We start from the raw sequence: 27,084 nt of genomic DNA, 5'->3' as shown, positions 1-27,084 counted from the left end.
AGCTAGCAGTGTGAAGCCAGAAATAAGTAGTAGCTAAAGAGATTGGGTGATTGTCTATGACAGTAGTTTGGATCATCAACATACAACGATACGGAAGTTCGCGAAAAGGTGGTTTGGGCCATACGAGGTTCGGAAAGTTTTCGACAACGGAACTTACCGACTATGCGAGTTGGATGGGACGATACTATGAGTGCCTATAGCGGGGAAACGGGTAAAGATCTTCAAGAAGCGGACTGACGATGAACCCTATGTAACCCTAGACAAGACCGACAACGAGGAGCAACAGGACAAAGATCGTGGTGATGCAGAAAGCGAAGAAAGTGGACTTCAACTCGTAGTCGACATAAGGGGAGAATCAAAGAGTGCTACGGATGAAGGTGAATAATGAGCATCGAGAACTTCGGCACATACCGGAGGATGTGCGGGTTTGGAGGGGGCGAGTGTCGTAGTGTAATTCGCACACTACGTGAAAATTGCATTTTTGTTCCTCTAGATGGGACAAGGAGGAACCGGTAAGGAGGACCCGGTAAAGAGACCCGGTAAGAACCGGATCAAGCAGAACCGGCAACAACCGGATAAAGAAGGCCCATGAGAGTCTCTCACCGGATGAAGAGACAAATTTATAAATAGAAGAAAAGATTGTTACATACATAGGGCAGGATTCAACCCATGTACCTCCACGTAGACAGACCCCAACCTTACCATTGTACTAACTTATTCTAAGTGCTCTAAATATAGATTTAATACGTATAAGACCTTTATTTACGGCTACCTTCATTAAAAGGTAAGTCATGCATTTTTAGAATGCATGAATACTTTATTTATAAGAAAAAATTACACCAATAAAAAATTATTCGTGCACATCTAACGAGCATAAGCATTATATTTAGGAAATAAAAGCATAGTGTAAAAAGCAACTTAGTGTGCATGAACACTTTAGAAAAAGCATGAAGCTATGCTTAGCCTCTTCCATCCTTATATAAGGAGGAGAGAAAGATGTATAATGTTGTTGATTATTTTACAAGGATTGATCAATCTAATATATTCGTGGGTTTCACGAGTTTATCATCAAAATTCTCTTTCTTACAATCTAAATATTGATTACATACACTAAAAACGTGGAATTCACAAGTTTTATTTCTTATTTCTCTTTCTACCTATTCATAACTAGTCTTATATTGTATTCGTCTTTCTCCTAGTCCAAAACCTTTGTGGTTCCCACCCGACTCACGTAACAATCCGGAGCCGAAAGGCACAACAACGGTGTGGGCTACTGTGGCGTTTGTTTGCACTACTTTGGTCATCTAGCAATAAGATTTCGTGATCGAAGCCACTCTATTCAATGAGCGTGGAGTCTACCGTGTACTCTTGAAAAGAGAAGGTGTGGTTGCTGAGGCGGGGTTTCCGTGTAGCATGTTGTCGTGAAGAATGTGCTTCACGATATAAAAATGAGCTTAAATGTTGTATTTAATAATATTTGAGAGACTTGAACCCACATCCTTATATACGATGTACAATGTACATACCACTAGGCTAGGCTATTTATTTGTAAAAGTGTGTAATAAATGTGCTTCATGATATAAGAATGAAGCTATATATTGTATTAAGTAAAATTGAGGGACTTGAACCCTCAACCTTGTATACCAAGCACCAAGCATACACCACTAAGCTAGGTTAGTTATTTTAGAATACATTTTCATCATTATAATTATCTCATATCTATTTTCATACATAGCCATCATTCATCACATGCAATGCATGTGCGCCAAATGGCGATCATGCATTACATGTAACTCATGCATTGCATGCATGCCATGCTCCCATACATTACCATATGCATGGCAACACTTATATAAAGAGGGGAAAGGGAAAACAAGGAGGGGAATCAAGAGAAAGTTAGAGAAATAAGATAATAAAAAAAACAAACAAGTTAGCTTGTTGGTGAAGAGGCTCGTGTTTCCAAGTTGGAGTCAAGAGTTCGAATCAAGGGTCAGTAGAGAAAGGGTTCATCTTGCTACCAAACATTGTAAAGTTGGTAAAATCTTATATTCGTAATACACATCATGTTCATATCATATACTTTTTTGTCTTAAATCATACTTTGTCTCTATCTTGCGTCTTGAATCATACATTGCCTCTATCTTTTATCTATACTAGTCTCTCTCTCACACATATTACTTTAAACTATTATTCTTCATATCCTTTATCTTCCTAACATTTGAGCGCAAGCCTTATAAAAGTTCCTACGACTTCGCCGCACGACTTCACCGCACGAACCACAACTACCCCGACACCGGTTCTCACTGGGTCTTCCGTTGTCGAGTACTCCTCATCCGGTTCTCACCGGGTCTTCCAAGCCGGGTACTCTTCATCCAGTTCTCACTGGGTCTGCACCATCCGGCTCATGCCGGGTACTCCACATCCGGTTTCGGCCTCGACCGAGTTTGCTCATCAGTACTGTTCTTCTCACTTCCTATCCGGAGGGACCTGTTTCCTAACAGATCTTGGTTCGAGTTTCCGGCGATCGTCTTTCGGTATGAGGGCGTATGCCTCACAACCGAAGATCCTCAGCTTGTCATAATTCGGCTTACTATCGGTCCATATTTTCTGAGGTATTTGAAGTCCTAGAGGTCTACTTGGCGACATATTTATTATGTGTACTGTCGTAAGTAGAGCCTTCGCCCAAAAGCCATCCGACAGTCTAGAGCGTTGGAGCATGGATACTACGCGTTCTTGAATCGTTAGATTCATGCGTTCAGCAATTCCGTTCTACTCCAGACTATAGGGTGCCGTATATTCACGTCGAATGCCGCGTTCCTGGAAGAATTTGACGAATTCTTCTAACTTGAATTCTCCTCCATTGTCAGTTCGGAGACATTTCAGTTTCCGACCGGTCTGATTTTCGACCATTGCAAGCCATTCGAAGAAGATCGAGAACACCCGATCTTTGGTTCTTAGGGGGTAAGCCCACACCTTCCAAGTCAAGTCGTCAATAAAACTGACAAAGTACGAAGCACCACCGAGAGAGTGATGTGGCATCGGGCCACAGACGTCCGAGTGGACCAAATCAAGTGGGCTCGATGCTCTTCGTGCTGATGCCGGGTGTGATGCGGCTACCTGTTTGTCGTACTGGCAATGCTCGCAGAATTGGTGATCCGAGAAGGAGAGCTTGGGGATGTAACCAGCTCTGGATAGGTGCATTATGCCAGCCTTGTTGAGGTGTCCAAGTCATCCGTGCCATAACGATAACACAAGAATATCAACCAAAAACAAGTCACCCTCTTTGAGTGTGACATATAAAGGGTACAAGGAATGTACCTTTGGTTCTCGAGCAAGCAGGAGGTTCCCTTTGTGGAGTGTCCACCCTCCTGATGAGAACTCGGCACGGATGCTGGTTTCATCAAGTTGTCCGACTGAGATCAAGGGACTTGAGAGCTCAGGAACGTGTCAGACGTTGTGTAGTACGAGTGTAGAGCCACCCAGAAGGTTGAGCTCTACGGTGCTTATTCCGATTATAGCACAGTGCTGCGAGTTTCCGACTCGAACTGAGTCAGAGTGCCGGTTCGAGTATTGCCGAAACTAAGATCGGTGAGGTGTCACATGATACGATGCGCCCGAGTCCAGGAGCCATGTACTCGATTCCTCAATCATAAGCAAAACTTTTGATTCGACTAGGTTCTCTATGGACAGTATGCCCGACTATGAGATAGTCCTACATTTGTTCCTTCCAGAAGTTGAAGTTTGAGCCGTCGAACCTCCTTAGACTCATTTCCGATGAGCCGGATGTTGATGCCATCTTATTCGGTTTTGGTTGGGAAGACTCGGTTCGGAGTTGACTACGAACCTTAGTGGGGTGCAACCAGTCGGCTCACCCGATATCGTTCTAGTCGGTTTTGAACCCGAGTCGGTTTGGTTTCGGATACTTGTTGCTGAACTTGCTCGGAGTGACTCCGGTAACTTGAGGGATAGAACCGGCTGGTCTTCCCGAATGTTGCCGAGTCGGAGTGAGCCCGGTTAGTTTCCGATTGTATGCCGAATACCGATTACACGAAACCGATTGTTTGGGCCGATTCTGCTTCGGATGACTGCAGCGATGAGAGGGACAGATCCAACTGATCCTCCCGAATGTTGATCAGCCAAGTGAAGCACGAATTTGGTTGTTGCTTGAAGACCAATCTGAAGCGGGTGGTTACAGCAAGCGGGTGAATAGCGTCCGGCGACCTATTCGAATGTTGTTTAACCAAATGAAGCACGATTGGGTTGGTTGTTGCACAAGGAGCTCCCCTCAAGCGGTTACAATCACAGGAACGGAGTACAACCGGTTGGCTTACTCCAATTTGTGATTTATCACAGTGAGATGCGAGCTTCTTTTTTGTTTTTTCTTCTCCCTTCTCTGTTCTTCAAAGAAAACGAAAACAGAACGTGTGTGGTGTACTAGGACGGCCGGCAGTGGGTTGAAGAACCACCAACGCTCTGATACCAAATGTTGGGGACAAGGCCGTCAATGCGGAAGTGCAAGCAACATTCGTAATGAAGGAGAAACTGTGTATGCGCATGAGCAAGATAGACACGGAGAGAGAGAGAGAGAGAGAGAGAGAGAGAGAGAGAGAGAGACACACACACACACACAAAGAAATGTTATATTCCAATAGCAACAGTTACAAAAATTACAACCAACAACCTTTTCTAAAGGTTACAAAGTCACTTTATATAGTGACTATCCTAGGGCAACTGCCCTTTATGCTATTTACAGAAATAGCCCAAACTTGGGTTGTCCAACGAGACAGTGTGAATACGGCCATTATACACTCGTATTCGACAGGTAACCGACATTTCCCTCTGTCGGATATTGTTGAGCTCTTGTCAGAGTTGCAACTTCTGGGTCGTTGTGCTTGTCGCGAAAATCTTCTTCAAATTCTTCCAAGCTTCTTTTGGCGTTTTTGCATCCTTGATGTAGCTGAGCATCTGGTCGAGCACACAGGACGCGAGGCAGTATAACACTTTGCTCGCTCCTTGCTCCCATACTGGGAAGTCCTTGTGTGCCGAATCTGGCGCTGCTTCATTCGCTCCTTCCACGTATCTCCGGTGTCCATGCCCTAGCAGGTACTCGTGCATTTTATATAACCAAGACGCATAGTTTCTCCGGTCGAGCTTTTCTATTGGAAGTGAGCTCGACATGCGTCTGTCCATACCTTCCTTCATGTTCTTTACCGGCTCTTAGGATTTGTTTGTGAGCATCACTCATCAGCAATAGAGGATTCTCAACCCTCGCACTCTAAGCCGAGACAAAATTGGCCAGTCCATATAACAACAAAACACAGAACGAAGGTGTAATGGAAAGCTTGAATACACAAGCGAGACAAAGAGAGCATAACAGTAAAAAAACAATTTCAAAAAAGATAACACTCTATTTACAAATGTCCTACAGAATACTTTTTATACAAGTCCTTAAAAGGACTGACAGAAGTACTGACATGTTCTTCAATGCTCATACGAGCGACTAACACTAACTCCAAGGAATATGCCTATGTACTAGGCTTGGATCGTAGGCTCCAACGGTCTACCGGTTCTCACTATTCCAGAGTACGATCCGGCTCTCAGTTCCGAATACCGATCTATCCGGACACCGATCCGGACACCGATCCGGGTACCTATCCGGTTCTCCATTCCGAATATCGATCTGGCTTTGGCTTATTCAACCGATCTGAATATGTTTGAGCTTGCCTGCTCAACACAACCTCACATCAACAATATGTCATGCTCAACCATTTTGATATGAGCATGCATTTGTATATAATGGTTTAGTATTCTATAGTCTAGCATATAGTACATTTAAGAATCAGAATATTCTAGTCGTTAGTATATTCTAGAAATATTGTACGGCATATTCTAGACTGGTATATTCTAGAGATATTTCTCGAGTATATTCTATAGATATTCAATCTCGGAACATGTATAAATACTTGTAACCTCCTTGGTCCCTTTCAAGGGATTCAACACTAGTCATTGACACATCAATCTAGTATTCTCATTTCGCCCCATCTTGTCTCCTCGATCTTAATCTTTGTCTTCATGCTCTTGCGTCGTTCCTAGCTTCTTAAGTTCCACGCTCTTAGCCCCATCATCCGTGCTCCATCCGAGTCCGTGGTTGGTGTGTCCATGACAACCGAGGCATATCTGCACCATTTCATCGTCGTCAATGTTGACATTGATCGACCCAAGGGAGTCGCACAACTCCTTGATCTTCAAGGTGTAGTTGTCGATTGACATATCCTCTATTGGATATCGTTCAACTCTTGTCGTAGTTGAAGTTTTCGTGCAATTGTGTTCACCACGAATATCTTTTTCAAGTTCCCCTACGCCTCCTTCAACATTTTGGCCTCTCGGATGTAGTCGAGCATGTGATCATGAACGCATGATACAAGGTAGTACAACATGCAACTCGCCGCTTGTTCCCAAGCTATGTGGCCGACATGTGCCGGGTTGGGTTGATTTTCTTGTGCTCCTTCGATGTAACTCCAATAGCCTTGGCCGACAAGGTATTTGTGCATCTTGTACTCCCAAGATGCAAAGTTATTTCTGTCGAGTTTCTTCGTAGGAAGAGGGCTTCCCATCTGATTATTCATGATAATCGATTTTTATGGAGCGATTTTTCTTCTTCTTCTTCTCTTTCATACGAACTGTGCAAATTGCTACTATAGCGATCCGACAGTTCTTCGTGAACATCGACGTATACACAATGCACGTGGATGGGCTTGGATCAAGCTACCAACCACTCTAATACCATGTAAAGAATTGGGTATGATTCTATCTAGCGGAAGGTGTGTGTATGTCATGAAGTATTGACATGTACTTCAATGCTCTTAAAGAGCCTTTGACATTAACTGCCTATATTAGGCCTATTTATTAGAATAGGTCTAATCGGCACATGTGACGTTCCGGATCGGCTTCCACAATTGTTCTGTCATCCGGATTCTTTAACCGGTCCAAAGCTTAGGCTTATTAGCCTAAGTGGGCCTAGCCAACCAGATCGTATCCGGTTTGGCCTGCTGGCTTATCCATTCGGTCCATCCCATGTTGAGCTTGCTCGCTCAACACAATTGAACGAAAAGTATGAGATGAAAGAAATACACCACCAACGACAACAAGACCAAGAATGAGGTGGTTTAGGGTTGATTGGAATCACAACTGTTGATGAATTGGCCAACATGATTCAAGATCTTTAGATTGCTCAAGCTAGAAGGGATGAAAGAAGAAACTTCTCAAATCGTCAACTCAACTTGGGTCGATGATATATCTGGAGTGATTCATTAGACCATCGAAGAAGGGACTACATAGACTTCCAAAGAGCTCTATGTCAAAACACTATGTATTTTGTTGAGAACTGGATCCATTATTTGGATACAAGATGAACTCTAAGCACCACATTTGATTGTGGAGGAATGAAGAAGCTTATGGAGGATTCAAAGAGAGAGATTGTTCGAAGCAGCTAGTACTCTACGTCCGTTGTAAATTGCTATGTCGGCTAGACTTACGGAATTCCCCAAAATAAGAAGCCTGCGTACTTGCTTTAGAATCAAGGGTTGAACCCTGGATTCTAGGCGAGGCCACCAACCATAGTCATCAGAGACACCATTATCTACCACTACTCTCTAAACATGTTCATTCCTCGTGTGTTGTCCACTAATGGCCTTTTTTCCGTCAGCTAAATACATCTAAGAGACATTCTGGTATCAAAAGACCAGAACTGCCATTCCCCCCGATGGCTTATTTTCCATCCAAAACTGTTATGGGCCCAAAAGACACGAGTGTGAAAGCATTTCAAGTAATTAGGGTTAGGGTTAGGGTTAGGGTTAGGAGTATAAGAAAGGTGGACTCTGCATCTCAGAGATCCGCGAGAAACAGAGAGAAACAGTGAGAGACACAGAGAGAGAGAGAGAGATGCACACACAGACGGGAGGACCCTATCTTCTGAGTCAACAGTTATCTGCCCTTTCTTAGCTATGGCGGAAAGACTGCCGCTTGGGTCCTACAGTGATATGCTTTGGCATTTGCTCCATTGAAGATGAGGAGGAGGCTTTCTCTCTGTGTTTCGTCCTCATAAAATTAGGGCAACATCCCTCAAGATGAAACATTTTGTTGCTGTGTGTTTTCTAAGTGATCGAACCTGAGATAGAAGTGCTACATGCCTTTTCTTTTGTAATCCTGTCTCCGTTACTTGGCTTGTTTTCTGTTTCTCTGTGTTTGTGGTTTCGTTTACACGAATGCTCTGATTTTGCTATGGTATATCGAGTAAGGTGCATTATCTCCTGCTCTGTCTATTCGTCCCCCCCAAAGGCACGCCTCCTCATTCCATGGCTGGATAGGGATAAATCCAGCGTCCGTACAACCATACCGTTGGGGTTAGGGTTAGGGTTAGGGTTCAGTTCAGCAGCGCCCCATGTGCAGCTCTTGCAGCCACAAAACATCGTTTAATCCAAAGATCTGGTCTCCTGGAATGGTAATGGCGACATGATCTTTATACAAGTCTAGGAGCATTGATCGGAAGGTTTAATTCCCCAATCCTTGGATACGGTTGTGCCTTTAACTCTCGATTTCCACTGTTCACTCTCGAGATCTGGCCTGCGTTGAACGCTGATTCTGTGTACAATCTCTTTTTCTCCATTTTAAGTCACCAATCATGAAGACGAAATATGATGAGCGAGCTAAGAACATGCAAATCTCTGTATCACAGGCAAGTGTGTTCAAGTAGATAAAGCTTTTGCTACCTAAACTGTAGCATCATTCTATGGCAAGGAAATACAGATTTATGTTGACCTAATAACTTTTGAACCTCTCTGAAGGTGGGAATGAATCCTTTCACTGTGGCGCAATGATTAAACAATCACTGTCAAATAGCCTTTCGGATTATATAGCTTTGTGTTGTGACTGAAAGTTTCATATACAGAAAAGCAATGTTAAACTAGTGATTGTTCAATCATGTATAGAAGAGGCACAATTGCCTGGTTAAATTTCACATACAGTAAAGCAATGTTAAACTAGAGATTGCTCAATCATGTATAGAAGAGGCACAATTGCCTGGTTAAATTTCACATACAGAAAAGCAATGTTAAACTAGAGATTGCTCAATCATATAAAGAAGAGCCACAATTGCCTGGTTATATTTCACATACGGAAAAGCAATGTTAAACTAGAGATTGCTCAAGCATGCATAGAAGAGGTACAATTACCTGGTTAAATTTCACATACAGAAAAGCAATGTTAAAACCAGAGATTGCTCAATCATGTATAGAAGAGGCACAATTCCCTGGTTATGTCAAATAGGATTCAACTGAAACATAAGATATACAATTGTTGTCATAATCTATTGTAATAGAATTGAAATTTGTATGTGGAGCATTGGCGCCACAAGGTACATTGCATCAATTTGTCAATGTCAAGCATAAGGCGATTTAATGTTCCCCTTAAGTAATGAAACAGAAATGCATCTAGAACTCATTTATTACATCAAAGCAGAAAGCAGCTAAATTAAATTCCAATTGATAGGCAATGGTATTAGTTCTCGCAAGGGTTTCTAATGCACACCTATCTTAGTTGAAAGTCAGAGCAATCAAGGATCTCAAAGACATAGGCAAAACAGGTGAAATGGGTGGACTGTTATCATCCACAGAATAGGCCAATTTAATGCAGGAGGATGTGAATAGATGTTTTCCAGAAGAAAATTACTAATCTACAACTCATTTATTACATCAAAGTAGTAGAAACCTAACTCCAATTTAGATTGGTAGGAGAGGGTGTTTGTTCTCACAGAGGTTTCTTTCTAATACATAACTTGTCTTGGTTGAAAATTAGAACATAAGAAGCAAAACAAGTGAGATGGATGGATTCTTATCATCCACAGAATAGACAACAATATATGTATATATATGTATAACTATATATATATATAGAGAGAGAGAGGATTTGATACAAGAAATTTAATGAGGGGGCTTCAACAAAAGCATAACACATTTTTGCTTAAGGCTGTGTTACTCCTTGATAGAGCTCAAGACTCTGGATTGCTAACAAGAGATCCTCCTTGACTCGCTCTAATTCTTGTGTTACATTACCTGAAGAAGTGCATGCAATAAGAATGGCCTTGAGTACTTTGAGTGTGTCGGTCTCTAAGAAAACATCGTGGCTAGGCAGATTTTGCGCAAGGTAGCACAGTAATGTGAGCATTGGCAATTGAGAAGAGTCCTTTGCATTCACGCCATCTATGAGGAGGATTTCTACAATGCGATGGATGGCAACCGAATCGGAGATGGTCTTCGAGTGCTCGACATGCAAGAAGTTGGTCGGATTCACAAACTTTTGGAGGGCCAAGCACGCTTCGACCACAACTTTGGGTTCGGGATTCTCTAATTGATGAACCAAGGTCTCGATTACGTGTACCTCTTTTGCCGGAAATGTCCGGGCCAAGCATCCGATCGCTTTCACACATGGCACCAATAGCTCCTCGCCCGATGCCTCGATTCCCGACTCGACTATTCGGAGTAGCTGCTCTACCACCGATCTCGCTGCTCGGGAATTCGTCTTGAATGCGAACCTCCTCAACTCGGGATCCTCCTCTGCTGAGGCCGCGATTTCCATAACCGCCATAACCGCATTCCTCTGCACCTCCCCTGTTTCTTTCTCGATCATCTCCGCCAAACATATGAGCGCCTTCGTCTCGGTAATCTTTCGACTGATCTTGACATTGTCTCTCGCTAACTTCCATAGTGCCAATGTAACCTCGACCTTGAGCTCTCTTTTCGTTTCCGGATCTTCGTTTTCTCTCCGGCCCCGTTTCAGAAACTCGAGGTGGGAGTACGAGTCGCTGAAGCCCCGGGAATGACTAACAGTTTGCCGTAGCTTAACAATGTCAGGTATCGATACAGTTTCCCGGTGAAGATGAAACCCATTGTCCGATTTCCGATCCATAGAGGTGTTGTCATGGCATGGACCTTCGAGCCGGCCATTGTAAGATCTCATGGTCTTCATGTAAGGCCTACTACCGAGAGGAGGTGATGCCATCGAAGCTATGACTCCTCCATTCAATCTCGATGAGACCGAATGCATTGTGTTGCTTCTTAGGGTAACTTTCTGTGCATTGCTTCGATCGATGCTTCCAAAGATCAACAGTGAGACAAGGAGCCGAACGATATCATCGTCGAAGAACACATTTTGTAGGCCAGGGGCTTGGGACGCCATTTCGGCTATAGCCCAAGCAACCTTGGCTTGCAGCTTCATGGGGCCCTCTTGGAGGATATGGAGAAAAACCAATGACATCCCATCGTCATGCATCCGTTGCACCCATTCACGGCCGGCCAATGCCAAGGTCCCGAGAGCAGTGGCCGATGCGAGGCGGCCCTTTATCGTAGCTCCTTCTTTAAGGAGCTTTAGCAATGGCCGAACCCCGCCTTCGTCAATGATAAGCTTCCGATTCCTGTCACTATCCGTTGCCAATGAAGTGAGGCAATGGGCTCCTTCTTCTTTCTCAATCGGGCTTCCTCCGTGGACGAGAGCGATTTGCTCCCACACCCAAGCGAGCATCGGATCCATGTTTGCAATGGGCGGCAAGCCTTCCATACCTCTTCCTCCCCCTTTACCCCCTTCTTCATGTACATATCCACACACATTGAGAAGCCACGACACATTACCGATCGATGCATCCAATGACATGCTTGCCTTCCGGAAATCGGGAGCTTTCGAGATCATGTTCACCAATCGTGTCACTACCCCGCTCCGGCTCTTTCTGCACTTCCTCAGAAGCACATTGGTCTTGTCGAGGGTCTTGGACACCTCGGCTGTGATCCGTCGGGCCGGGCATTCGTAGAGGTTCGTCCCATTATGGCCGAAGAGGCGGGCGGCCGTGTATAAGAGGCTCGCGAGCTTCTCCACCTTCTCGATGAGCTCCGCGCACTCTTGCTTGAAGGAATTGGAGTCTTTTAGGGCTTTGCGGACGGTGTTCGTGAGCTCGATGGGATCCCGCAGGAGTTCCTCAGCTTTGCCGCCCATCAAAGGAAGATGAACATTCTTTTACATCTACCCCAAAACCAGAAGAGTGGGAAAATCTTGAAGGTAAGTGCCAAAATAGGTATGTGCATAAAATTATGATGATATATATACATATACATATACATATATATATATATATATATATATATATGTATATATATATGATGAAGCCTTAATGGAATCAAGGAAGTAACTAGATTGATGCCATGGATGCTTTTCCCTATGTAACAGATCTCAAGCTGAGGGTGTTCTCTCTCTCTCTCTCTCTCTCTCTCTCTTATACACAGTGGTAGCTCAGCTGTAAATTAGAGTGATTTTGCTTACCTGTTGCCCTCTCAGAGAGAGAGAGAGAGAAAGAGAAAGAGAGAGAAAGATGAGAGTTGAGTGAGCATTTCGAGAGCCCCACATGTTACCCTTTTTCTACTTCTTCCTCTTCTTCTCACTCTGTTTAGACATGGTGGGTCCCTCTAGCTCTCTCTCTCTCTCTCTCTTACTCTCTCCAAACCCTAAAATTTGAGCCTATGAGCACTCAGAAACCGACTTTCGGCCTCGAGTTCGAGTCGGAGCCCGAGCGCGCACGAATGTTCTTCTCACTCTCTTGAGAACTTCATTCTTCACACCTCTCTTTTCCTGTGCCTGTGTGTCTGTTTATGTCTGTCTGGCATTCGTCGTGCCGCATCCGATGGGGCAATAGCCTAATGGACAACGGGTGTTGGGAGGGATGGCATTCTTCACAACCTTTTGGACTCGGTGTTTGGTAAGCCACGCGACAACAATTAAGGTTTATGGGTGGGTGGGGGGGAATGTGAACTAGACACAAACCAATGAATGGGCCAAGCTTGATTTTAGTATGTAAATATAGTTGGCCCATGCGCACGCACCGTAAAATACCACGTGTGCATCTTGATGACCGACTATACATATGTTGGATGGTATAATTGAAAAATCAATGTCATATCTCTCCTACGTGGAGTGGAGGCTATACAAAGGATCTTGTAGGGTTAAGCATCAAACTTATCAGTGTCCTTATTTGTTTATACCACTTGCACTGAGATCGAATACAAACTTGGACCAACGTGGAATAATTCTTACTATACTTTTGCCTATGATCAATGCCCATTTCCGCGTAAGATAGTCTTGTCTTTGTGTCATCCTCCAATATTTCCTCATTTTGTCAATGGAGCACGACACCTCATCATGGTCACTCTTGCATTACCATCAAAAAAGCACCTCATCATGGACCCCCCTAACAGTAAATATGTGTCAAGGAAGAACCATCACTTCATACTTGAAAGGTTGTAAAATTTTCAATGTTCGAATTCTTAGAAGTTATGTGGCTGACCTTCGACGCATGTCGTGGGAGAAATATAACCTCAAGAATGATGGAATTTTGGAAATCGAATCTCATTGCATTTTTGACTTTAGAGTCTAGTGATTTACAAAGAGGGATATTATAAATATCTTTATGAAGCAGAAGCATTAGGTCATAGACGATTCCAATGTGGACGAATGAAGCATATTGCAAACCTATCTTTCCGATTTCTAACTTGAATAACATAATTTCTCTCAAAAGCAAAGAATGTAACAAGTTGGGGATGGCTTGAGCACATTTTACACATAAGCTCCTCGAAGTTCCTAAAGAAAAAAAAGCTCCATCATGTGTGCGGGGCAATTAATAAGTGTCGTGAACTGTAAGTTGCATTCAAAATAAGTTAAAGAAATGTTTTGTTGGCACATCCTCTCTATAGACTCACATGAAAACCTATTTTCTATGTGACTCTTTGAGGAATGACCACGAAAAGTGGTATCCATGAAATGCTTAATTGTGATGTCCAAAAATGTTCTTCAATTTCGATCTTCATGTTTTGTACCAAACTTACTTATGTCTAAGGGGAACAATATCCTCTTTCCCTATTCATAGTTTATGAATAAGGTACCCCATCATTTCAACTGTATGTTGTTTTAATGAAAATAAAATTTAATCAATCAAGTGAATTAAGATGAATGTTTATCACTAGAAACTCCTCTAGTCTCACAACAATATGTCGATAAAGATGAGATTAATTAAGGTGTTATAACGATTCATGGAGTGGAGGTGATTTAAGATGGTTTCAGTACCATGATATGTGATCTGGAAATTAATAGGATTAAGACTGTGAGCATTATAAATCGGGACTAAAGTAGAAGTTACATAATGATTAGGGACTTAACCATGAGTTTGGAAGAATGTGACAAGTTTTTTAGAGTTTGAGGTATCATACAAACACTTTTTACCAATTGTAAGAATTTTTATGGTATTTACCCTCTTTATTGGCCTCTCAGTGAACACAAAAAAATATCTAATCTTATCTAACCTTTAAACATTTGGACATAGCAAGTAGAATCATAACATTTAGAGATAAATTCCTTAAAAGGAAGGTCATATCAATTTTGAGAGGAGCATTGTTGATGCCCCATATGTTTGATTTGATTATTCGCCATTTGATAGGTATGACTCTTATGAACATCAAAAAGTCCATTTGCATACTTTCTACAAGAACTTTCTTGATATTCATGGTCAAAGTTCTCTTTTGCAATTTTTTACACGTTGACCATTTTCCAAAATGAAAAGAACACGATGAGAAATAACAAGTCACTTTGTCGAAGATTAGATTGGACACCTCATGTTTAATGTATTCTTTTTTAAAATGTGCATGTCATTCAATGATTTGGAACCCAAAGCTTCATGTTCATGGTCTTGCTTTGGATTGGGAAAACATGATCAACTATAAATATATTGGTTGTACATCACTATAGAGTGTTCATTGCATAAGACAAAGTGGGTCACATAGAAACTAAGCTAATTAGATGAAAAACATCGTAACTCCACCGATGTTGGAGTTCTAATGATTCCATTTGCCAATTGGTGAACTATCAACAAGCTTACGTCTCCACTTGTCTTATATAAGCAAGTGGTTCCATCGGTAGAGCAAAAGGATTCGGTGTTGTCCTTCCAATTGATAAAATGTGGGGCCATGGACAATCAATTTGATAGATAGATTGACATGCTCATTCTCTTGCTCCTTTGTCATGAACCATCAAAATGCTTATATTTTCGCAACTCTCAAACATGTCTTATAATCAAGAGCTTCCATTGGCAGAGTGAAAGAATTTGAAGGCATCCTTTGATTGATCAAATATGGGACCCAAAGTGATGGTTTGAAAGGCATCATTCTCGTTATATTAAACAATCCGAAAGGTACATAGCTTGTGAGCTTGCATGCATAAAACTAAATCTAGGTTGGAAATAAAACATTAAATGTATGATGAGTTAGAACTCTCCTGTTTTAGTACTCGTTCATGGAAACCTCAAGTACCTGTGGTACTTTAGGCATTGGCTACCCAGAGAATTGTTCCCCTTGATTTATCGACTATAGAAAAATGATATGTCGTTCTTGCTAATCCATTTGGTCTTGTGTTTTGACAATTGTTGTCATAGAACATTATAAAATGAGGGATACCGCATGTTTTACGCGCACTTGTTCATGTGTTTGTTCTTGTTTGTTTGCATCATATGGTTTGGATCCAAGGGATTTTCCTTATGACATTTGGGGGGTTGTATTTCCTTGGGATTTGTGTTCATCATTCTATCATGACTCGTTTTCATGTTTTATAGTCATCTGATTTTGTCTGTGCAAGTAAACACACATACATGTCTCCCTCAGTTTTACTACTTCCAAGTTATCAAGTAAACAACCGGCATTGAAAACTAAAGTTAAATTAATTAGGAAACTAACCTATCATGATAATCACATTGTTTACTAAAAATGTTAACCTTTAAAGCATGCTTCAAGGTGTCCAATATCTAATAGGATATCCCTAGGTTTCTAAAAATTCCCCAAATAACCCTTTTTCATTTACTTTTGTTGGCTCTAACCTTAGAACAAGTAATTGTTGGTTAATCAAATTGGAGTAATCAAAGAGATATTAACATTAATCAAAGAGTAAGAGTGGCCTCAATAGTAACAATTGAAAACATAGGCGTATTTACACATAAATATGGGAAACTTTGGGAATAAGTCTTTTAAACATAGTTATGTTTTTTTTTTTTATGTAATTGCTAGTTTGCCTCCATGCCTTATCGACAAATTTATTGACCTTTTGAACTCATTGTCTCTTGTTCAAAATCTCAAAATCCACTCCTTGTAATATGACCAATTTAAGCTCTTTCAATAAGATTTGGTATGACTTGACACCTTATTAATTAGTGGTTTTGTCAAATAAAAGAAACATATTTTTGAATTAATTCTATACAAATATGGAAGTGTGCGTGCATATGACAGAGACTTTTAATGTCTAAGGGAGGGTCATTGTGTCTATGAAATGAGGTTGATCTTTGGGTAAGGATCAAACTTGGGTTTTCTCAATCTCATGACTTTGATGCAATAGTGTAAACAATACTCTTTGTAATACTAAATTGTCAAGATATAAGGTTGTCAAGAAACCACCCATGTATCATTTGTTAGTGTAAACTCGAATACAATATTGTTTTTTTCCAGTCAATTATCTTATGAAGTGGTATTTTACATTGACATGATTCATTTTTTTTGAGTGCTTTGGATTCTTTGTGAAGTATATGCACGATATATTATCTTTGAAGATATTTGATTGTAGTGGTTTGCATAGTTGATTTTCTTTTACTGGAGTCTCCAACCATAGTCCTTTAATGACCAATGTTATTCCTAAAAATTTGGTTTTGCAAATGAGACTCTAACAGATTTTTGTTTTTTTATTGTCATGCATAAAAAAACCATAAGTAGATCTATGGTAATCAATATCCCCCCTACTTCAAACCAGACCAACGAACCAATGATTTGATTGGTGTTTCATAATGGCATCGTACACAAAGAAGCATGAAACGTATGCTAGCATACTCCTATATAAGTCAAATTGGCTATATCTTGATTGGAATAATTGCTACAGACCCTGAAAATGGTTATGCAAGTACTATAACCTATATCCTTATTTATATACTCACTAACCTTAGAACTTTTGCTTGTGTTACTCTATTTAGTTTGCAAATTGGAACTGATAATATTCGAGATTATACACCATCATATACAAAGGATCATGTTCTAACACTCTCTTCGATTTTCCGTCCACCATCCCTCGGAGGTATTCCTCCACTATCTGGTTTTTTGGTAAACTTTATATTTTCTGGCACAGATGGAAAGCTAGTTTGTACCCATTAGTTTGGGTAGCACTCATCACAAGTGTCATTTCTATTTATTATTATTTAAAAAGTAATAAAATTGATGTTCATTGGAAGAATAATGAATTCAAGAAAATGACATGTCTTCAATGAATATTGTTGGGCGGACAAGCTCAACCGGATCCGGATCGGCTGAATAAGCTAGAGCTAGATCGGAGTTCAGATCAAAGAACCGGATCAATGTCCGGATTGGTATCCGGAACTAGGAGCCGGATCGTAATTCGGATCAGTATTAACCGGTAGGCCATTAGAGGCCTACGAAATCTAGCTTACTACGTAGGCATATTTTTAGGAGTCACCGTAAGTCGCTCGTATGAGCATTGAATTACATGTCAGTACTTCTATCAGTCCTTTTAAGGACTTGTATAAAAGTGCTCACTGAGCACATTGTATGTAAAGAGTCTATAGAGTGTTTTTATTTTAAATTGAGTTTTACTGTTCTACCCTCTCTGTCTCTCCCGTGTACTCTTTGTGTGATTAAGCTTTCCATTAAACCTGTGCATATTCTCTATTGCTATCCGGTGTTAGAGTGATGATTGAATGTAAGCATATGATAAGGATAAAAGATATATGAAATAAGAAAGGAGAGAGCGAAAGAAAGGTGCCGATCCACCCGACCACCCCCGAGCGAAGGGATCGAGACGGACTCGAGCCTCGATCGACGTCCCATACCACCGCCGTGGCGTCGAGTCGTACCTGGTGCTGGTGCGCTCACTGTTGAGGAGCAAGCTCAACAAAGGTATGTGATGCTTAGTGAGAAATAAGGTATAGTAGCTATAAGCTAATTAGCTACTAGTGGACATAAAGGTGAAACAACTATTTAGCTATGCATAGCTATTTAGCTACAGTAAGCTAATTAGCTATTTGCAGCTAATTAACTGCATATATAAGTGTTGAGAAATCGTTGCGGAATATAAATCACAATGAACAAACTATGCACTGAAATACGAATTGCAGAAATACAGAAAGACAAGATTAACAAAAGTATACACAGAGATTTACGTGGAAAACCCTAAAACGGGGAAAACCACGGGAACAGATTCTTCACTATACAAATAGTGGATATACAATGCCGAGAAGATTACAACACTCTCTCTCACGAGTGCATCTGCTGTTACACACACAGAGCTATGGCGCGACTCTTCCTTCTTCTCTCACACACTCTCACTCTCTGCACACTCTCTGACTCTCTGTTCGTCACGTTGTTCCACTTACATTAAAGTTTTCCCTAGTTGCGTATATACTTACACAACTTTCTGGCTATTTACATACCTAGCCCTCGTGGGGCGCACACTTAGACTATTTACAATTATAGTCTCCCGAGTTGGCTATTTACACGATTTCGGTTTCGGCCTCAAGCTATCGGCCTCGACTGAGTCCCTCATCTACTTAGCTCCTCTCTCTCCCTGTCCGGAGAGATCTGTTTCCACACATCATCATTATTACTATAATAATAATAGTCGAATCTTCAAACAATCGTCTCACTATTTTCGACTCTTTGACTGTCGGTTTTTCGAACAGTCGGATCTTCCCTGTCATCGACTGTCGGCTTTCCGATCAGTCGGTTCTTCCTCCCATTGGAGGGACATATTCCCAACAATAAGTCACTTATATACTTAGGTAAAATGTAAGTGTAGAAGTAGAAAAGTGAGAAGAGTGAGAGTAGTGTAGAGAGTTGTATGAATAGAAAACAGAAAACAGACGAGAGCAAGTTGAGCTCTGCGTGTAATGGAATAGAAGTTTTTGGACTGTGCAGAGGTAAGTCTCCTTCCCCTTCTCCTTTCTGTCTTGAGCACTAAACGATCTAGCACATCACGATCCGCTATGCACACAGAAGAGCCGTAGTGCCTTTGTAACATGGTATTAACGCTGAATTGCTCATAAAGAAGATCAGAACAATACATATATGTGAATTTTGTTTCTAGTTGCTGACCTGGATCAGAGAGAGAGTTGTCTGTGAAGTTAACCCTAATTTGGAAGAGAAAATGGCTACAGAAAATAGAAGCCAAATAGTCATAGAAAAGTTGGATAAAAATAATTTCCTGGCGCGGAAATTGAGAATGACAAATTTCCTGAGGGGAAAAGGATACTGGGATTACATTGAAGGAGACCTAGAAGAGACTCCAGAGATCCCTGAAGAAAATGCAACTGCTGTACAGATTAAAGCATTTAAGGAATGGAATCAAGGGGCAAGAAAGGTATTGCATTGGCTCTCACTTAGCATCTTAGATTCGATGCTTGGACACATACAGGATGCTATGCTTCCAAAAGAAGTTTGGGACAGTTTAGTAAAATTGTTTGCAGTGAACACAAAGGCTAGAAAGCTTCAGTTGAAGACTAAGCTAAATATCTTGGAAAAAGGTAAGATGTTAGTGAATGAGCATGCTTTGAAAATAAAGAGCATATGTGAATCACTTGCTTCTATCAATGTGAAGATGATGATAAGGTGGAAATATGCTTAAGATGTTTAGGACCTCAATACAAAAGCTTCAAAACATCTATTCTCACAAGGGATAACATCCCAAGTTTTCCAGATCTGGTTTCAATGCTTGTAGTGGAAGAAAGAAATCAGATGGATGATGTAAACAAAGGAAACTTTGAGACTAAGGGGCAAGCCCTCTACAATAGTGCTGGAAGAGGCCGAGGAAGAGGCCATGGAAGATTTGGTTCACCTAGAACCAACAACAATAGTTATCAAGGAAGAGGACAACAGGCTTTAAATGGAAGAAACAACATTAGAGGCAGGGGGAGCAATCGAGGTAGAGGTAAGAAAACTTATTTGAATGATGATGGTTGTTGGTATTGTGGAAAACCAAGCCATACACAAGCTGAATGCTATAAAAAGCAAAATGATGAAAAAAGAGGGAAGAGACAACAAAATAATTATGCCTCAACTAGTGAAGACTGTGATAAAGATGGTGCATTTGTGATGCAACATGAAACAACAATAGTGGCTGAATGTTCACAGAGATGCAATGAAGAGTAGGACATGCAAACTGGTTTGAAAGTTTAAGGGAATAAGAGATTCCTGGTTATGTATAGACAGGTGATAATACTACTCATCAAATAGAGCAAGTTGGAGATATCCCATTGTGGGAAGAAAAAGGAAAAACAAAGTATATGCTGAATGTGATGCATGTTCCAAACCTTGCAAAAAATCTGATTTCTGTTGGACAGATAGTGGAGCAAGGAATGCAAGTGAAGTTTAAGCAAAGCGGATGCTTTATAGAGAAAAATGGAAAGCTCATTGCAAAAGGGAAACGACAAGGAAGAATGTTGGGAAGCAACACTGGCTTCCATTCCCCACCGAACGAAACCGGAGCCGTAACAAGCTCGACCTAATCCATTCGGATGTATGGGGGCCGGCACAAAACGTTAGTGTAGGCGGGAGTCGATACTTCGTCTTCTTCATCGATGACTACAACCGGCACACGTGGATCTACCTCATTGAACGGAAGAGTGAAGTCTTCGAACGTTTCCGGAACTTACAAAGCTTAGTTGAATGGGAAACGGAGAGGAAGGTCAAGTGCTTGCGGTCAAATGGCAGAAAAGAATACTTTTCCGGCCAATTCAACATAACAGAACAGAATTCAGAGAGAATTCAGCTGCAGATACACGCCGGAGCAAAACAATGTGGCTGAAATGAAGAACCGGTTGATTGTCGACGCGGCAAGGGCAATGCTAGAGGAGAAGAGCATGCCCCATTTCTACTGGGTTGGGGCGGTCCGGACGGCCGTCTACATCCAAAACCGGATCGATGACAAGGTGTCAGCACATGAGTTGTATTTTAGGGGGAAGCCGAATTTGAGACACCTTCGGATATTCGGTAGCATAGCATATGTGCATGTACCGGATGAGAAGCGGAGGAAGCTGGATCCGAAGTCGGAGAAGTGCATCCTAGTCGGTTACTCGCATGAGCAAAAGGGGTATAAGGGCTATACCCCTGGACTAAGCAGGTCCGAGTAAGCCGAGATGTCGAGTTTGATGAGATAGCATCATGGTACTCCCGATTCCGAAAGATGAGGCTAGTGAGTGCAAAGAGGTCCAAGTACAAGATGAAGAACTCTTCACTCTAGAAGAGAGTCCGATCTCATTCCGGCTAAGTGGACCGAATGAGTGGATGAGTCGAGATGACTAGTCGGATGAGGAACTAGCGAGTAGTGGAGACTTTGTCGTGCTCTCCCCGCGCAAGGAACCGAGGAGAAGGTTCACGCGCAAAGAGAAGGGGAAGAAGAAGATGTCGGAATACGAAATCGACAACATTGAGTCGGATTGGAGTGAATCTGACTCCGGAAAGGAAGAAGGCGGATCTTCATAAAGGAAGTCTGAATCGGCCAAGAAGGGCCTCAAACCGGGTAATGACAAGTTACGCCGGTCATCCCGCCAAAAGAACCCCGTTACAGGGTACGGGTACAATGAGTACATGGCGCATCACTATGCGTACATGACCAAAGTGGCGGAAGTGCGTGAGCTGGAGAGCTACACATAAGCGGCAAAGGATGCAAATTGGCCTGCCGCTATGGAGGAAGAAATGCAGGCACTCGATGCCAACGACACATGGAACCTCGTTGACCCTCCCCGACATTGTAAACCGATCGGTTGCAAATGGGAGTACAAGGTAAAGTACAATGCCGACGGTTTGGTTAACCAGTACAAGGCCTGGTTAGTGGCGAAGTGATATGCACAGACCCACGGAATTGACTACAATGTGACCTTCGCTCCGGTAGCGAAGATGACGACGGTTCGTGTGGTACTGGCGGTTGCTACGGCAAGGGGGTGGCTTCTTCACTAGATGGACATGAAGAATGCGTTACTTCAAGGTGACCTTGAAGAACGGGTCTATATGATCCAACCTCTTGGTTTTCAGTCAGAGATGAACAAGTCGGTGGTCTGCCGGCTTAAGAAGTCGCTTTATGGTCTGAAACAAGCCCCTCGAGCTTGGAATGCGAAGATCACGCACCGGTTGCATAAGATGGGGTTTGTGACCTCTAAATCCGACTCATCGTTGTTCATCTGGCAAGGTCTGGATGGTCTGGTTTGCATCCTACTTTATGTTGATAATTTAGTCATCACCGGACCTAGACTCAATGAAATCGGCCAAGCAAAGTCCCAGCTGTCAGACGCATTTGAAATGAAGGACCTGGGGGACATTCATTATTTTCTTGGGATCAAGGTGATCTGAACCCCCGACGACATATTGCTCTCACAACGACACTATGTGTTGAATATGCTATACAAGTTCGGCATGACGGAATGCCGACCTGTCTCCACACCCTTGGATCGGAACCAGAAGCTCCGTCCCAACTTCGAACCAACCTGCGATGAGAAATGGTTTCGACAAATTGTCGGAAGCCTGATATACTTGACAATCACCCGACCCGACATAAGTTATCAGGTCGGTGTGATAAGCCAATCGTGGATCACCTTCAGTGCGCACATCAAATATTGTGGTATGTGAGCGGCACAAAGGGCCGACACTCTTATACCGGCATGGTATAACCAAAGAGCTAGTCAGATATACAGATGTCGACTGGGCCGGTGATGCATCGGATCGCCGATCCACGTCCGGTTACATGTTTTCTCTAGGTAGCGCGGCTGTTGCGTGGAGCAGCAAAAAGCAGCCAATAGTGGCTCTGTCGAGCATTGAGGCTGAGTATCGGGGCACTACCAATGCCACCTATGAAACCATCTAGCTTCAGAGACTGCTGTGAGATCTCCAGATTGAGGTGCCAATCCCGATCCTAATCTACTGCGACAACATGAGCAACATACAGCTTGCCAAGAACCCCATGTTCCATGCTTGGACGAAACACATAGAAGTCCACTATCACTTTGTGCGTGAGCGGGTTTTGAGCGGTGAAGTTGAACTTCAGTATGTTCAGATAGATCGGCAAGTTGCCGATATCTTCACCAAACCGCTTGGATCGGACAAGTTGCAACACTTCACCGAAATGCTTGGTGTTCAACATCTCGACGTGCCACACTTGAGGGGGAGAAAAGGAAAGGGAACGGATGGCACCGGACAAGGAGTCGGAGAGGAAGAAAGAACCAACAAAGGGGGAGACAAAGGGAAAAAGGAAGCCGAGTCGACGAAGGAAGTCGGCACATCCGAACAAGTTGGAACGAGCGGCAGCGGCGGCAGAGTCAAGAAGGATAGAGCCGACCAGAGGAAGAAGGCCAAGACCCGGACATGGTCTCATATGGTGAAGGGACTGAAACTAGAAGACGAGTTGGAGAACACCGATTCAGACAAGAGCTGGAATGAATTGAAGGAAACTGATTCGGTTCAAGATTCGGAGAAGCCGGATCAACTAAAGGCCAAGCGGACATGGACGCCGCGGAAGTTGACGCCAACACGAAGGAATTGACGGGTTGACAAGCGCTGGAGTCACAACAATGAGGGAGCTGAAATGGGCCTGTTGAGCAGACAAGCCGACCGAGGAGGTCGAGGCACGCAGTACCGGACGGGTCGCGGGAAGTGGAACCGGACCGGATGAGGAGCGCGAGCAAGGCGTGATGATGCTAGCAGGAGTCAACTGGAAGGACCGGCTGCGACGAACACTAACACCATGATCAGACCTCAAGTTGAGCTTGAGGGGTAGTGTTGAGTGAGCCAACTCCACTGGATCTGGATCGACTGAAGAAGCCTGGGCCGGATCGGCATCCGGAAGGATGAGCTGGATCGGTATCCGAAAACAACCGACCGGATCGGGGAGACGGATTCAAGCGAGAACCGGAAGCCTAGTAGTAGCCTAGACTACTAGGTAATCATTGTCTCGTAGTTAGTGTCAGTCGCACGTAGGAATATTGAAATACTTGTTAGTACTTTTGTCAGTCCTTTATGCACGTTGTATGTACACAGAGTTTTCAGAGTGTTATTTTGAATTAAGTTTATATTCTGCTCTCTCTCTCTCTCACGTGTATTCTCTGTGTATTAAGTTTCTCCATTAAACCTTCATCTTATTCTCTGTTGCTATCCGGTTGAGCCGGTTCTGTCTAACGCTTCTGTGCGTTAACATCTACAAACCGTTTGTAAGACATTTACAAACGATGTATTTTGCAATTTCCACATGTCATGATAACACTCACATCATGACACTCACATTATGCCTCTAAAGGATTTGAACCCACGACCTTGTTGTACACATGTCAAATCCTTAGCCATTGTATTAATATTCTTGTATGTATAATTTTTAGAATATGAAATCTAATATCATAGGAATATTCTATATTACTCTACATTCTAGAATGACCTAGAATATTCTAGAGTGTTCTATACACTAGAACCTTCTAGAATATTTTAGAGTACTCTACATTCTAGGATAACCTAGAATATTCTAGAGTGTTCTCTATTACTTATCCCAAACCTAAATTGGTTCAACGCCATTTTGTAGTACTTTGTTGCCTACTCTTTGTAATCCATTTACTCTTCAATATAATAATTCCTTTCAATTATCTCTCTATCTTCTTTCTCTCTCTCTCTCTTCTTTCTCTCTCTTTCTCTCTCTCTCTCTCTCTCTCTCTCTCTTGACAGTTTGAACCAAATTTTCTTTCATTTCTTCATCTTCCACAAACCCTAACAAGTTCTCTTCTTCCTTCTCCTCTCCCCTCATAAGCTATGGAGTCCGTGAGCAAACAAGAATACATGTGTGTTCTTTCTGATCTCGACATGCTCACGAATAAATTTGTGGCATTAGAGCATGAGAATCAAAGGCTACTTGGAGACCTACAACAAGTGAGCACCGAAAAAGCTCAATAGTATGAAGAGTTATCACAGTGGGTTCATCAACTCGAGGCGATTATATTGTCATTACGAGAACAAGTGTTGGGGGCTCAGAACTCCCTTAGAGAGCCAAAGATTAGCCTCCCCGCCAAGTTTGATGGTACAAGGTCTTTATTTCGAGGTTTTTTGAATCATGTTCGTCTGGTTATTCAGCTACATCCCAATCGGTATCCAACCGACATTGCTCGTGTGGGATTAGTCAGAAATTTACTATGTGGTACGACATTAGCATGGTTCACACAACTTCTCGAGAAGAAATCACCATTTATGGAGGATTTCGAGGCATTTGTTAAAGAGTTTCAAGCTAGTTTCGGAGACACTGACATCACTAGGCTCCGACAAGGAGATCGTCCCGCGTCAGCTTACGTAGCCGATTTCCGTCTCTTGGCATGCGATATCCCTCGGGATGAGGTGGCCTTAATGGATCAATTCCATCAAGGTTTGTGAAATGATGTCAAAGATCTTCTTCTTACTTTCCTTGAAGATACGAAGTCGCTTACAGACGCCATTAGTCGAGTCATGCGATGTGATAATCGCCTATTTGAGCGACATTCTGAGCGCCAACAAATGTTACACCACCAACTTGAACAGACTTACACTTCCGTAGTCACAAAGGCTCCACAAGTCTCTAGACCCATTACAAGGGATGACCCAACTCCAATGGAAATAGAGTCAACACAACAAAGTGGGCCGTTATTAGATGCTGAGAAGCAACGACGTCGAGCACATCGCCTCTGCCTGTATTGTGGCGGTCCAGGACATATAGTTGTAAATTGTCCACATAAACCTAGGTGCCAAGTATACCAAGTAAGTGCCCATAAAAACCCTACACCGAGTTCCATTAATACAAGCCGACAGAACCGGTCGTAACACCAACCGATCGAAGACGAGGGGAGACTATCAACGGTCGAAGTCGAGAACGGGCCGATCAGGTGAATTCTGCACACATTGCAGAAACTTTGGCCACAATGTTTCCGACTGCAGAAAATTTCAATCAAGAGGAAAGAGAGTGGTCGGCGTTCCAAATAGAATCGAGGACGACCCGACTTGGACCACTCTCCTATAGGCAACCAAATCAATGTTGCCGACACCCGATCAGGAGAAATCCTTTCCTTACAGGATTCAGTGATCGGAGAAGTCCTCTAAAGTGCACAAGATGCACACACGTGGTTATTGGATTCTGGTGCCACATTTCACGTGACCCCTAATATTGATTGGTTTTGGAACTATTCAGTCGACGCCAGTGGCACAATCCGACTAGGCAACGGGCATGAATGCAAAATCATAGGGACCGGAGAGGTTCCCATTAGATTGCGAAATGGCAACATGATCATTCTGCACCGAGTGCGACACGTACCCGATCTAAAAAGGAGTCTGATCTCCATCGGCATGTTAGCCGAAGATGGGTAAAAAACGACTCTCAGTGAATCAACATGGATGATCAACCGAGGAAACTTGAAGATAGGAGGTGGGCACAAGTACAATAACTTGTACCCATTAATGGCGATCAATCCAGAAGCGACCATGAATGTAGTCGAAAAGACCGACCCGAACTTATGGCATGGCTGACTCAACCATATGTCTCAAGCCGGACTTGGCGATCAATCTAGAAGCGGCCATGAATGTGGCCGAAAAGACTGACCCGAACTTATGGCATGGCCGACTCGGCCATATGTCTCAAGCCGGACTTGATCGGCGGTTGGCTACATCCCTAAACTCCAAGCAAAGACGAACTTCTGCAAGCATTGCTGATACGGGAAACAGACTCGAACTCCGCACACTCTCCACTGCGAGACGATACAACAACCCCTAGAGCTCGTGCACACAGATATATGTGGGCCCATGCCAGAGCGATCATTAGGAGGCTCCCGGTACTTCATCACCTTTGTAGATGATTGTACACGGAAGGTTCGGGCCTTCTCCATCAAGTCCAAAGACTAAGCGCTTGAGGTCTTCACTCAGTGGACATCTGAAGTGGAGAACTGGTTGGGACACAGAGAGAAACACTCTG

General features: G+C 42.7%; 1 protein-coding gene across 1 annotated transcript; it reads right to left on the bottom strand.

The window, feature by feature from the left end:
- Positions 1–9,917: 9,917 nt before the first annotated feature.
- LOC147855150 (uncharacterized) lies at positions 9,918–12,086 on the bottom strand. The gene has a single exon (XM_087330468.1). The coding sequence runs from the start codon at positions 12,037–12,039 to the stop codon at positions 10,018–10,020; it is 2,022 nt and encodes a 673-aa protein (XP_087186594.1). The 5' UTR covers positions 12,040–12,086; the 3' UTR covers positions 9,918–10,017.
- Positions 12,087–27,084: the final 14,998 nt, after the last annotated feature.

This window comes from Azolla caroliniana, unplaced genomic scaffold (assembly GCF_043228905.1).
Source record: "Azolla caroliniana isolate FFs.n. ecotype wild unplaced genomic scaffold, voAzoCaro1.0.p SCAF_14, whole genome shotgun sequence".
In the NCBI taxonomy this organism is placed as follows: Eukaryota; Viridiplantae; Streptophyta; class Polypodiopsida; order Salviniales; family Salviniaceae; genus Azolla; species Azolla caroliniana.
Note: the sequence above shows the minus strand (reverse complement) of the source record. Positions and strands in the feature narration are given on the sequence as shown.